Source organism: Ochotona curzoniae, unplaced genomic scaffold, assembly GCF_017591425.1.
Source record: "Ochotona curzoniae isolate NIBS_2020 unplaced genomic scaffold, NIBS_Ocur_1.0 patch356, whole genome shotgun sequence".
NCBI lineage: Eukaryota > Metazoa > Chordata > Mammalia > Lagomorpha > Ochotonidae > Ochotona > Ochotona curzoniae.
Window position 1 is genome coordinate 1,155,697 of NW_024466924.1, and position 13,323 is coordinate 1,169,019.

General features: G+C 44.5%; 1 protein-coding gene across 1 annotated transcript in view; it reads left to right on the plus strand.

The window, feature by feature from the left end:
• Nucleotides 1–254: 254 nt before the first annotated feature.
• The window catches only part of LOC121167258 (run domain Beclin-1-interacting and cysteine-rich domain-containing protein), a 60,735-nt gene continuing 47,666 nt past the window's right edge, over nt 255–13,323 (plus strand). Inside the window, exon 1 of the mRNA XM_040996685.1 lies at nt 255–462. Within this exon, the coding sequence (XP_040852619.1) occupies nt 398–462 (65 nt within the window). The 5' untranslated portion in view covers nt 255–397. The remainder of the gene's footprint in view (nt 463–13,323) is intronic.

Below are 13,323 nucleotides of genomic sequence, written 5' to 3' on the forward strand. Positions count from 1 at the left end.
GAGTGTCCGTACTCACACAGATCCCAGAGACTAGCGCTTGCCAGAGATTCAGGACCGGGTGCCCTGGCGGCTGAGGCAAACCTTCCTGCAAGCCGCAGCACTGGGCGAGCGCGACGTACGAGGGGCTCGGGGCGGCGCACGCCGGGAGCGGCACGGTCCTCCAAGGGCTTGCTGGGAGTTGTAGTTCTCCTGACCGGAAGTGAGGGTGGCAGGGATAGAAACCGCAGCTGAGGCAGCAGTCCCTGACGCCGCCCGCCACCGGGGTGTAGTGCATCACTCGGAGCCCACCAGCTGGGCGTGACTCCTCGGTTCCCGGAGGGTCCCTGCAGCCCTTGGCCGGGGAGGAAAAGCGGTAGGAACGCCTGTCTTCAGGCAGGAGGCGTTCTCGCAGTCCCGGATGCGGCCGGAGGGCGCGGGAATGGATCTCCGTGGCTGCGAGGATCGCCTGCCGGAGGAGAGCAGGTGGGTTTGGGGGAGTCCGCCGCCGGTAGGGTGCCGAAGCTCCAGGACGCCCTTTGGGAGGGCGTGAGGGGAATCGGCGCGGAAAGTGCCTGGCATTACAGACCTGAGGACCTGGGCTGGGGGGGCGGACTTGTTGGGGAAGAATTTCTGGAAGGAGGGACGGGCAGGGCGTGGATACGAAGAGGCTGCTGTTTGGTGAGGGTGAGGAAAGGTGAGTAGGATTTGCTGAGGACACGGCGGTGGGGTGCGGCAGAGGAGGGTGAAGCTGAGACGGTTGGAGACAGGTGGCTGTGGAGAGCCTGAGGGGCTCTCAGATTCTATAGAGAGGAGCAGGGTACAAGGTTAGTGGCACGCGAAACCGGGCCAATATGAAGAGGGTGGCAGTGTAAAAACTTCTCGGAGCAAAGGTTAGGGGGTTGTGAGTGGCTTCGGAAGAAGGGCAGGCAGGGCTGAGTGTGGGAAAGAAGACCCTGTGAAGGGAAGAGAGCGACTGTGAGGACGCGGGAGGAGGGTGGGAGCTTGCTGTTGAGGCCTGTGTAGAATCTACAAGGGGCCTTGTGCGTGAAGCGTTTGCAGACATCTGGAAGAATAAATAGCCAAGTGTTGTCAGTTCCTTCTCGTCTGCAGATCTCTCGCTTCTTCCCCCACAATGTAAGCTAAGGAAGTTCACATTTACTTAGACGACCAGAAAGTGCATCTCTCGTAGAAATTAGGGAATTACCAAAAAAAAAAAAAAATTTAACTACTTGGTTTGAATTGTCCATTGCACATTGTTATGGTGCTTTGCGTCATTGGAGTTTGCTACATAATCTCTTAAAGGGCTGGAATGGTGACAGGCCAAAGCAGGATGTGGTTTCTGGGGGTCTTGCTTGACTTTGAGAAACAGTAGTAGATGTGATGATGGACTTGGGAAGAGGTGGGCTCTAAAAGCCTGGGGTGAGAGTGTTTGCCTCAGAGAAAATAGCAGGAGGGGATTATATGCCTGTGTTAAGTTTTGGCTGTTTTTAAGGGTGACTCCACTCTTAGGTGCACAAGCGTGTGGCCTGCCATGTGCCACCTGGGCCAACAGGACCTTGTAGTCCCCGCTTGGGATTTACAAAGGATGCACACTGAGTGCAGTGGGGCGTCCTACTTCCCCTTTCAGTTTCTGCGTAGATACACACTTGGCTATTTTTTTCTTCCAGATGTTTGCAAAAATCTTGTGCACAAAAAAGGTACTTTGTAGATTCTAAACAGGTTTCAGGGTTTATTTTGATTTTCTTCTCTGCCAGTTTGTGTAGGGTAGGCTGAGTTGGAAATTCCAGTTCATGTTTCTTCCCTGTCTGCCTGGAGCTGGGTTGTTTGTGGAATGTGTTTAACATTTTACACTGCCTCACCACATGCCAGGCTCTGGTTCAGGACCTTTGTGGGGGATTTTAGTTTTGTAGTCCTTGTAGAAGATAGGGACTATTACTCTCACCATTTTACCTATGATGAAGCAGAGATGTGGACAGGATAAACAACTCACCAAGGCCAAACAGTAACCGCTGGTGGAAGTGGGTTTCAAACCTGGGCGGTCTGACTCTGGATTGTGCAGTTTGAGTACCTGCGCTGTCTTGCTCACTCTGCTGGACAGGACATTTGCTGCGCAAATGTTGCTCAGACCCGTGGGACCTCTCCTTTGAAGGTATCTTTTCCCATCAATTACCCATTTGTTTGTTTGTTGTATCTTAAAGAACTGTAGTCAAAACTTAATTTCTGCATTTGGAGTGCCCTTCCTAAAGCCACCCATATTACAGGCCTATTCTTGATTTGTGGCTGATGAATTCAGAATGCTGTTGAATGAAGCTTCGTGGATTCATTGGTTCTACATAGACCACTGGTAAATACATACCTTGTGGGGGACAATGATGTAATACCACAGGTTAAGTCTCCATCTTTCATTGTATGGGCACCACTTCTCATCTAGCTCCCTGCTAATGCACTTGGGAAAGCGATGGAATTTGAATTATGTACTTGAGCCCCTGACACGCACATGGAAAAACTGGATAGAGTTTCCAGGCTCCTGGCTTTGGACAGACCTAGCTCCAGCCACGGCAATCGTTTGGCAAATGAACCAGCAGATAGAAATTCTCTGTCTCTGTAACCCTTTCAAATCAATAGATTAAGTATATATACCTAATATATAATATGTAATTTTAAATCTTTCTCTATCTATAATATCCTTGTGCCTGATAATTAAGGCATTGTGGCTGTGTCTCTGCAAACAAAGCTTTTCCATGGATATTAAAACATTCAATGAGAAACAATCTTGGCTCGGTGGCTAAATCCTCATCTTGCATGTGCTAGGATCCCATGTAGGAGATGATTTATATTTCAGCTGCTCCACTTCCCATCCAGTTCTCTGCCTGTGGCCTAGGAAAGTAGTAGAGGATTGTCCAAAGTCTTGGGACCCTGCACAGACGTCGGAGACCTGGAAGGAGTTCCTAGTTCCTGGCTTTGGATTGGCTCAGCTCTGGCCATTGTGGGCACTTGGGGAGTGAATCAGTGGGTGGAAGACCTTTCTCTCCGTCTCTCCTTCTTTCTGTAAATCTGATTTTATTATTTTTTTTGTTGTTGTAAATCTGCCTTTTGTAGTAATAAATAAATAAATAAATTTTAAAAAAGAAACAATTTGATGAGATGTTGTCATTTATGAAGGAAAAAAGTTTTCAGTGTATTTTCTAAAAACAGTTGATAAAATGCAACATGCATTTGCTTTAAATATAGATAAGACATGCATTTGAATCTTAATGCCTCTGCTTAACTTGGTCAAGTTACTTTTCCTGTGTGAGTGGGAAGAATAGTGACTTCCTGCCTGGGAGGTTGTGATAATGTGCATCATGCTCCTCACAGAGTGTCTGGAATGTACTAAGTGCCAAAGTACCTCCGTCTGCTCCCCAGCTTTCTTGTTTTCTGATGGGTGTGTGTTCCACAAATGACTGTTGGCAATGATGCAGCTTGATCTTCCTCCCTCTGCAGACTGCCCAATGAGATTTGATCTCATTGGGTGCTGCACTGTTGGCCCAGCTTTTAACTTCACACTAGGAATATAGTTACGTCACCGGTCCCCTGTTGTTTTCCATCTGGCTAGCCATCATTCTGACAAAAATGCTTTAGTGCTTAAGGATTATATTTAACTTTCCCTAGCATCTACTAAATGTTAATTGTTTGAAATTTGTCTGAAACTACTCAACAGCTAAGGGAAAAGGCCTGGCATTGCCATGTCACCTTAACCTCCTTGGGTCAAAAAGTCTAATTTTTTTTGCCTTCCTTCATTTGTTTGTTTATTTGAAAGGCAGAGTTATTGAGAGAGAGAAAAGAAACTACAGAGGGAGGGAGATCTTCCATCCATTGGTTCACTTCCCAGGTGGCCAAAACAGTGAGGAGTAGGACAAGCCAAAGCCAGACACAGGAGCATCATCTGGGTTTCCACCTGGTGCAGAGGCCTGAGCACTTGGGACATCTCTCACTGCTTTCCCAGGCACATTAGCTGGAAGCTGGGCTGGAAGTGGAGTAGCTGGGATTTGACCTGGTGTCCATAAGTTGACACTGCAGGCTGTGAAATAACCTGCTGCAGCACAGTGCTTGTTCCCAAGAGACCAGCTTCCGAGCTTGGAACTCCTGATGCAATGATCTAGAAAGAGTCTGAATTCTAATAGTAACACATTTATAGTATCTCCAGACCACAGCACTATAAAGATTCAGTGGGTCAAAGCCTTCTCCTCTGTTCTCTCTGTTAATAAATAGCATTTTCACTCCATCAGCCAAGCCTGAAGTGAATTGGATACTTTCCTTTTCTCTGTTGTCTATATTCAACTAGTCACCAGTTTCTGTGAATTCTGTTTCTGATTTTTCTTTTGAACCCTTCTTTTTCTCCAATTCCCTAAATAATGGTTTTATCACTAAGTCAGAGGTGTAGCATAGCTGTAGTAATGACTAGATCCCAGTTGCTCGGTCGAGAATTTGCCTCCCATCTTTGAGCTACTGTGTTTCATTCTCTGGCAGGTATTTTTATAGGATAACCCTTAGCTACTCCAGACTTCGCAGTCCTAACAGCAAAAAAGATGCAGTTTTCATACTTCCAGCAAAAGCAAAACTTATGAGCCCAATTTAGAAAGTTTGTTTATTTCAAAGATAAGTGACTAAGAGAGAGGGATCTGCCACGTGCTAGTTCATTTCCCCAGATACTCACAACAGCTGTTGCTTGGCCCAGGCCAGCCAGAGCCAAGAGCCAGGAATTCTGTTTGGGTCTCCCACATGGGTGGTAAGGACCCAAGTACTGGAGCCATCATCTGTTGCCTCCCAGGGTACACCCAGCAGGAAGCTGTATTGGAAGTGGAGATTGAGTAACAGTAGCTTAGTGGCTGAAGTCCTCTCCTTGCTTCAGGATACCATATGGATGCCAATTCTAATCCCGGTGGCTCTACTTCCCATCTAGCTCTCTGCTTATGGCCTGGGAAAGCAGTTGAGGACGACCCAAGGCCTTTGGACCCCGCACCCATGTGGGAGACCTGGAAGAGGCTATGGGCTCTTGGCTTTGGATCACCTCAGCTCTGGCTATTGTGGCCATTTGGGGAATAAACCAGTGGATGGAAGATCTTCCTCTCTGTTTCTGCTCCTCTCTGTATATCTGACTTTCCAATTTAAAAAAATATGATGTACTGGAAGTGGAAGTTGCGCTTGCCCTAGGCACTATCCCATGTGTTGTAGGCATCCTAGGCAGCAGCTCAGCTTGCTGTACAACAATACCTACCCACGACTGACATGAGTTAATTCCTGCTTTTGTGATTAGATTGTGGAATATGTTGCTCAGCCAGGCCGAAGTTATGTGCCCAACCCTGGATCATAGCGTGGGGTAAGACCTTGGGACCTCACAGGCCAGAGTAAATGGTCAAGGAGTTGTTTTTCTGCAGAAAGTCATGTTTCTGTTTTTAACAACGAAAGGACAGGAATTCTAGGCAGATATAAACATATTCAGACCCTTATTATCTATCTTCCATTAAGGGGTGTTTCAGTGCCCTGCTAATTTATCTTCCAGTCTGAATTTAAACAACCTCCCCACACTGCCATTAGCTTAATTTTTCTGAAACCAAACTCAAGTCATGTTTTGCCTAGAGATGTTTCATAGTTCTCCCTTTGAAAGTACAGGGTAGTCAAAACAGTTTACACCATATTCAACCTTTATTTTAATCCCTCTGGAGTTCCTAGTTCCGTGGTATTCACCTACTTTCACATCTTTCTGTGCAGGGCCCTGGGCTGTTCTTGTTTCTCTACATTCCCTATAACGCCTTCCCCTTTTGCCTGGAGAGCTCTTAGTCATCCATGAGAAGGCGTTCCTGGCTTGTGCTCTTGCATCTCTCGGTGACTTAGGTCCTAGCATGGCCTTTAACTGCCTGCCTGTCCACCTACTCCCCATTGTATTCTAAATTCCTCAGAGAGATGAAGATTCTTCCTTTCTAACCTCCGTAATCCCAGTGCCTAACATTGTGCCTGATCTGTAATCAGTATTGTATATTTGTTCATGAAATGAAAGCATTAATATTTCAGTCAAGCCACTTACAGGTACAGATTCCACTAGTACTGTTGGCACTCAAAGATATTCCTTTTTCCCTTTCTGTTCATTTTCACTTTCTCATGATTATCTTCATTTTTTTTTCTCTTTGATCATGCTATGATTTGACAGTTTTTATAGAACTGCTAGTACAGGATGGTCAAATGGTTTTTAAAAATATTTATTAATTTGAAAGGTAGAGTGATAAGGAGAGGAGGAGACAAGGATGGGAGAGATATATTCACTTTGCTGGTTCAATCCCCAAGTGGCAACAGCCATATCTGGGCCAAGCTGAAGCCAGGAACCAGGAATTCCATCCAGAACTTCAGTGTTGGGGCTCAAGTGTTTGGGACATCTTCTGCTGCTTTTCAGGAATATTAGCAGGAAGCTGACTCAGAAGCAGAGCAGCCAGGACTTGAAGAATCGACCTAACCTGATGTCACACAACTCAAGCTTCTCATGATTTCTTGAGTACTTCACACTGCTAGTTTAACAACTGGTACAAGTAAGCACAACTTTTAGGAAAACTGCTTATGGTCAGTATTTTGTAAATTATAGGGACTCTACATAAACTTACATCTTTCTTCCCTATTCTCTCTTATTATAGCTGTTTCTGTATTTTTTTTTTTTTTTAAGATTTACCTACTTTTACAGCCCAGCGACGTGGCCTAGTGGCTAAAGTCCTCGCCTTGAATGCGCCGGGATCCCATGTGGGCGCCGGTTCTAATCCTGGCAGCTCCATTTCCATACAGCTCCCTGCTTGTGGCCTGGGAAAGCAGTCAAGGATGACCCAATGCTTTGGGATCCAGCACCTGTATAGGAGACCTGGAAGAAGTTCCTGGCTCCTGGCTTGGGATTGGCGCAGCACCAGCCGTTGGGGCCACTTGGGGAGTGAATCATCAGATGGGAGATCTTCCTATCTCTACTCCTCTCTGTATATCTGACTTTGTAATTAAAATAAATGAATCTTTTTTTTTAAAAAAAGATTTATCTACTTTTATTTGAAAGACAGATTTTATAGAAAGAGAAGATCTTCCATATGCTGGTTTACTCCCCAAATGAACACAGTGGCTGGGGCTGAGACAGTCTGAAGCCAGGAGTCAAGAACTTATTTTTGGGCCTGGCGCCGTGGCCTAGTGGTTAAAGTTCTCACCTGGAAGATGCCAGGATCCCATATGGGCACCAGTTCTAGTCCCGGCAGCTCCACTTCCCATCCAGCTCCCTGCTTGTGGCCTGGGAAAGCAGTCAAGGACGGCCCAAAGCCTTGGGACCCTGCACTCACGTGGGAAACCTGGAGGAAGTTCCTGGCTCCTGGCTTCGGATCAGCACAGCACTGGCCATTGCGCTCACTTGGGGAATGAGTCATCGGACGGAAGATCTTCCTCTCTGATATCTGACTTTGCAATAAAAATAAATAAATCTTTACAAAAAAAAAAAAAAAAAGAAGTTCTTTCCCAGGTTTGCCATGTGGGTGTTGAGGTCCAAGGACTTGGGTTATTCTCCACTGCCTTTCCAGATCATAAGCCAGATCAGAAGTGGAGCAGCTGGGCCTTGAACTGGTGATCAAATGGGATTGCAGCACTGCAGGTGCAGGGGTAATATCTTATACTACTGTGCCAGTCCCAGTTTCTGTATTTTTGAACACTTTATTACTTCTGTGCAAAATGGATTCTTTCACTTTCTTCTTTTTTTTTCTTTTATTTTTATTGGAAAGGCAGATATACAGAGAGGAGGAGAGACAGAGAGGAAGATCTTCTTTCCAATGGTTCACTCCCTAAGCGGCTGCTACGACTGGAGCTGATCCGATCCGAAGCCAGGAGCTAGGTGCTTCTTCAGGATCTGCCATTCAGGTGCAGCGTCCCAGGACTTTGGGGCATTCTCCACTACTTTTCCCAGGCCAAGAGCAGGGAGCTGGATGGAAAGTGGAGCAGCCAGGATACAAAACAGCACCCAAATGGAATTCTTTTTTGGGGCCCCCAATTATTGACTTTCAATGTTTTTTTAAATATTTATTTATTTATTTTTATTGGATAGTCAGATATACAGAGAGGAGGAGAGACAGAGAGCAAGATCTTCCGCCCGAAGAATTGTGGCGCCTTCAAGGCGGGGACTTCAGCTGCTGGGCCACTGTGCCAGGCCCAGGCTGCTGACTTCTTATCCAGTTCCCGGCTAATGTCCCTGGGAAAGGTTTGCATTAGCAGGGAGCTGGGATTAGGAAATAGAACGGAATCTAGACAAGCACTCTATGTGGGATACAGTAGCCGACTAAGCTAAAAGCTCACCCCTGTTGACGCTTACTTGTGTGTCTTAATACAAGACTAGTATTTTTTTTTAATGGTCTGTGGGTACTTTAAGAAGGTTTGTTCTTCCATGTGGAAATTGCCAGACACAATAAAACAAGTTTATCCATAGTCTGCTATTCAGCTTTTCTATTCACTTTTTTTTGTTAAAGATTTTGTTGAAAAGACAGATTTATAGAGAGAGAAGGAGAGACAGAAAGATCTTCCATGCACTGATTCATTCCCCAAAGGGCCTCAGTTGCTGATGCTGAGCTGATCTGAAGCCAGTAGCCAAGAGCCCCTCTGGGGATACCATATTGGTGCAGAGGCCCAAGGCTTTGGCCCATCCTTCCCTGCTTTTCTAGGCCATAAGCAGGGAGCTGGATGGGAAGTGAAGCAGCTGGGACACAAATCAGCACCCATATGGGATGCTGGTGTTTACAGGCAGAAAACTAGCTAATTGAGCCATTGTGTCTGCCACATTATAATCATTAAAAATAAAAAAAAAGAGAGATGTATGTCTTTTTTTGGAAGGAAGAGTTATAGAGTAGAAGAAGAGATGGAGAATGAGAGCGGAAGAGAGATCTTTCATCTGCTGGCTCACTGCTCAAATAGCCACAACACCCAGAGCTGGGCCAGTCTAAAGCCAGGATCTAGGAGCCTCTTCCAGATTTCACATGTGAGTGCCAAGTTCCAAGGCTTTGGGTTATCCTGCACTACTTTCCCAGGCCGTTAGCAGGGATTTGGATCGCAAGTGGAACAGGTGGGACAGGGAACCAACCTCTGTATGGGATGCCAGCACTTGAAGGTTGATTAGCCTGTTGAGCCATGGCACTGACCCCCACCCCCAATCACTGGCCTACTTTTGGTGTTTGAATCCTCATTACTGTTGTTCCTCCTTTTCATTTTCACTTCTCTATATATTCTGTAGTTTTTCTGTGTGTGTGTTTTGTTCTATATATTTTGAAGCTTTGTTATTAGATACATAAAAAGTAATGAGAGCTATATTTTCATTATTTCTTTTTTGCTTTTTGACTTGATAGTAAATCAGTTTTTTTTTATTTGACTTTTGAAATAGTTGAGTTTATTCTGTTGACATTGGTTTTTATCTTTTATCTGTTTGGTCTTAGTGTTTTCTTTCCTTAATAATTTTTTGTTTTAATGAGAAAGAGAGAGCCAGTGCTTCCATCTACTGGTTCACTTTTTTTTTCTTTAGATATATGTATTTTTCTGAAAAGTCACAGTTAAATGGAGAGGGAGGCATCTTTCTTTGTTCACTGCACAGATGACTACAATGATCAGAGCAGGGTTGGTTTGAAGGTGGGAGCCTGGAGCTGCTTCTGAGTCTCCCACATAGTTGCAGGGGCCAAAAACCGTGGGCCATCTGTTGCTGCTTTTTTACCCATTAGCAGGGAGCTGAATTTGAAGTGGAACAACAGGGGAAGAATCAGTTGTCCATATGGGATGTGGTGCTGCAGGTAAAGGATTAACTTGCTATCCCACCAGACTGGCTTCTGGTTCAATTTTTTTTTTTAAGATTTGCCTATTTTCTATTGAAAAGGAAGATTTGCAAAGAGGAGAGACAGAGAGAAAGATTTTCCATCTGCTGATTCACTCCCCAAGTGGCTATAATAGCCAAAGCTGAGCTGATCTGAAGCGAGGAGCCAGGACCCAGGAGCTTCTTCTGGGTCTCCCACAAGGCTACAGAGTCCCAAGGCTTTGGCCCGTTCTCTAATGCTTTCCCAGGCCAGAATCAGGCAGTTGGAAAAGAAGTGGAGCAGCCGGGATACGAACTGGTGCCCATATGGGATCCTGGCACATGGAAGGCAAATACTTTAGTCACTAGGCTACCACACCGGGTCCATGGTTCACTTAAATAGCTACAGCAGTGAGGGCTGGGATGAGCTGAAGCTGGGAGCCAGGGACTCAAAACTAGAATACTCAAGTGGGAGTCCATTACTTGAAATATCCCCTGCCACCTCCCAACTAGGAGCTGGAACTTAAATTGAGGTCTGGCACTCTGATATGGGACACAGGTATCTTAGCTAGTAAGCGAAACTTCCTCCCTGAAATTTAAGGGACCTTGGTTTTAGTTCTGTTGATGATTTATTTCAGAGATGACTCTTAGTCATGTACCTACAGCTAAGGAGCCTGAACTGCCTGTCTGTGCCCCTATGCCTTTGCTGTTGCAGTAGTGGTGTGTTCCTCCTTTAGCTTGTTAGGAAAGCATCTTGCTACCAGCCGACAGAAGGTGGAGTGAAAAAGCAATGAGATCAGCTTTCTTAAATATGCCAAAAAATCAACTTAATTTTTTTTAGTGAAGCTTCGTATGTTTCTCCCATTTTCTCAAGTGGGTTTAGCAGTGACTGCTTAGTACATGGCATATCCAGTGTGTGGGAGTGTCTCTTTCTAGCTTTCCTGCCCCAGTGAAGGCATTGTGGGAGTAAACATGGCACTTTGTTTTTTTGTTTTGTTTGTTTGTTTAATTTTTATTTTGAATTTTTGGATTTTTATGGTACAATATTGTATAGACTGGGATTCCCCCTTTTCTAAACTCCCACCCCCCAACAGATTTTCCCCATGTTGCTACAATGGTATAGTCCTTCATAAGGAGTCATAATTCCATCTGTATGTTATTTAGGTGTATCCCGGCATTGCCTGTACAGAGAATGTCAGACAGTCCAGCATCCCATTGTCTACACATTTCCAGCAATTTCACTGGAAGTCCATTCTTTGATTTGGAAGCAGGGATGTGTATTGCATTGTATCCCCACATCTGGATATGGTAGTCTCTATTACTCCATCGCTGTACAGTGCCATAAATGAACATGGGACTTTGAAATCTGTGCTCACCAAGGAGAGATTCAACCTTAGTTGAAATGCAGTTGAGGTAGTTTTTGGATGTGGAGCCCTGTGGCCATGCTGAGTTGCAGACTGTGCCGGCGCATAGAATTTTTGGCAGTTTTCTTTGAAGCAGAGTAGGTAAGCAGACCTTAGGCTAAGGTTCTGATTTAGCTAGATTCATTAGGTTGATGTGACTGGAAGCTCAAAGGGTCAGAGAGAAGGGAAGGTTATTTCCTGTTTCTGATGATACTTTGCATAGTTCATCCATTACACTTTCTGGTTGACGTCAGTGTTACCTCCGTTTTATAGTGAGGGAATTGAAGCTTGAAGAGTTTACACAGTTTGCTCAAGAATGTGCATGTAGTTTTTGGAGAGCCAATACTCAAATTGCACTTTTTCTGCTGCATGAAATATCTCCCCTTGCTTACTGAAATGCAAAAGAAACAGAAAGGACATGGTCTCTTTGATTAAGGAATTCAGACAGTAACACCATTCAATAACATTTTTTAAGTGTTAGAAAGAATGAGCAGCTTTTGCTGTGGGAGAGATCCAGCAAAGGGCTTATCAGTATGGTGGGTGAAATTATTGAGAACTTGAATAAGAGGTTGAAAACTGGAGCTGAATTTGAATCCCTGACCGTGATAACTAGGGAAGACACATTCTGAGCAGAAGCAGCTGCATGAATAAAGGCAGAGAACTAGAACTGAGGTTGTCGTGTTTTTCAGTAGAGTATGTTAGAGAGAATGACTGTATTCAAATTGAGCAGTACTGGGCCTGGCACGTGGCCTAGTGGCTAAAGTCCTTGCCTTGAATGTGCCGGGATCCCATATGGGCGCCAGTTCTAATCCCAGCTGCTCCACTTCCCATGCAGCTCCCTGCTTCTGGCCTGGGAAAGCAGTGGTGGACAGCCCAAAGCCTTGCGACTCTGCACCCTTGTGGAAGACCTGGAAAGAAGTTCCTGGCTCCTTGCTTTGGATTGATGCAACACCGGCCGTTGTGGCCACTTGGAGAGTGAATCATTGGATGGAAGATCTTCCTGTCTGTCTCTCCTCCTCTCTGTATATCTGGCTTTCCAATAAAAAATAAATAAACAAACAAATAAATGGCAATATGTAAAGAATTACATTTTAAAAAATTGAGCAGTACTGAGCAGTGGAATTGGTGTTTAGATTGGGGCCAAATGATGGAAAATATTCAGACTTCATACTAACCATCAGCTGTAAGGTTCCTGAGGTAAAGAATTTCCTTCCTTTTGTTAAATCTATTCATTGTGGAAATTCAGTAGACTCAGTATCATTCAAACTTACTGTGTTTGGTAAAATATTTGTTAAACAGGCAGGAAGTTACAAAGTATGCTTTGTAGACACTGCTGATTTCCTCCCAGACATTAAGGTTGTGCTTGTTAACCATTAAGAGGATGAAACTGGGCAAAGGTCAGGTTCTCCTGGGTACCCTAGAACTGAGCCACTCTATCACAAAGCCTTTTAAAAAAAAAGTTTTAACTTTTTGAAAAAACAGTATAGGCATTTAATGACATGGTCTGCACTTTAAGTGCTATGTAATTAAAACCAAAAATATGTAGCCAGTTAAGAAAAAAACCTAAACACAAATAAGAGGAGGTAGTCCCTGCATGTGTCCGTATTACTAATAATGATCTTGCCTCATCAGGTTGCTCTGCAGCCCGAGCAAGCACCCTTCGCCTTCCCAGTCCAGGGGCTTGTCTGACCGCAGTCTTGGAAATTTCATATTTAAAAAGTCCTTTATGGTGCTTTCCGGTCTTTTTTTTGTGAACTTCATTCAGATTATTGACCCTTTTTAAATTGCTGTTGTCAGAGAAGGCCTGGACAATTCTCGCATTCTTTTTGATCAAAAATATCTGTTATTTTTTGATGTTCTATCTTAAGGATGTCACAACTTTCCCCCACCTATGTAGGGATTAAATCATTACCTGATTTAGGATGGCCTGACCTTCATCTCTCAGGTGATGATACCATGACCCATTTCAGAGAAGTGGCACATATGGACGGGTGCTTCCTTTTACAAGTGAAAAGCATTTGTACAGTATGTACTTCTTACATTAAATCTCACAATCAAGTTGCTTAGAGCTTTCACTTTTTTCACTTTCACTTTTTTATCAGGTATTTTTAGTGATTTTAGTTAAATGAT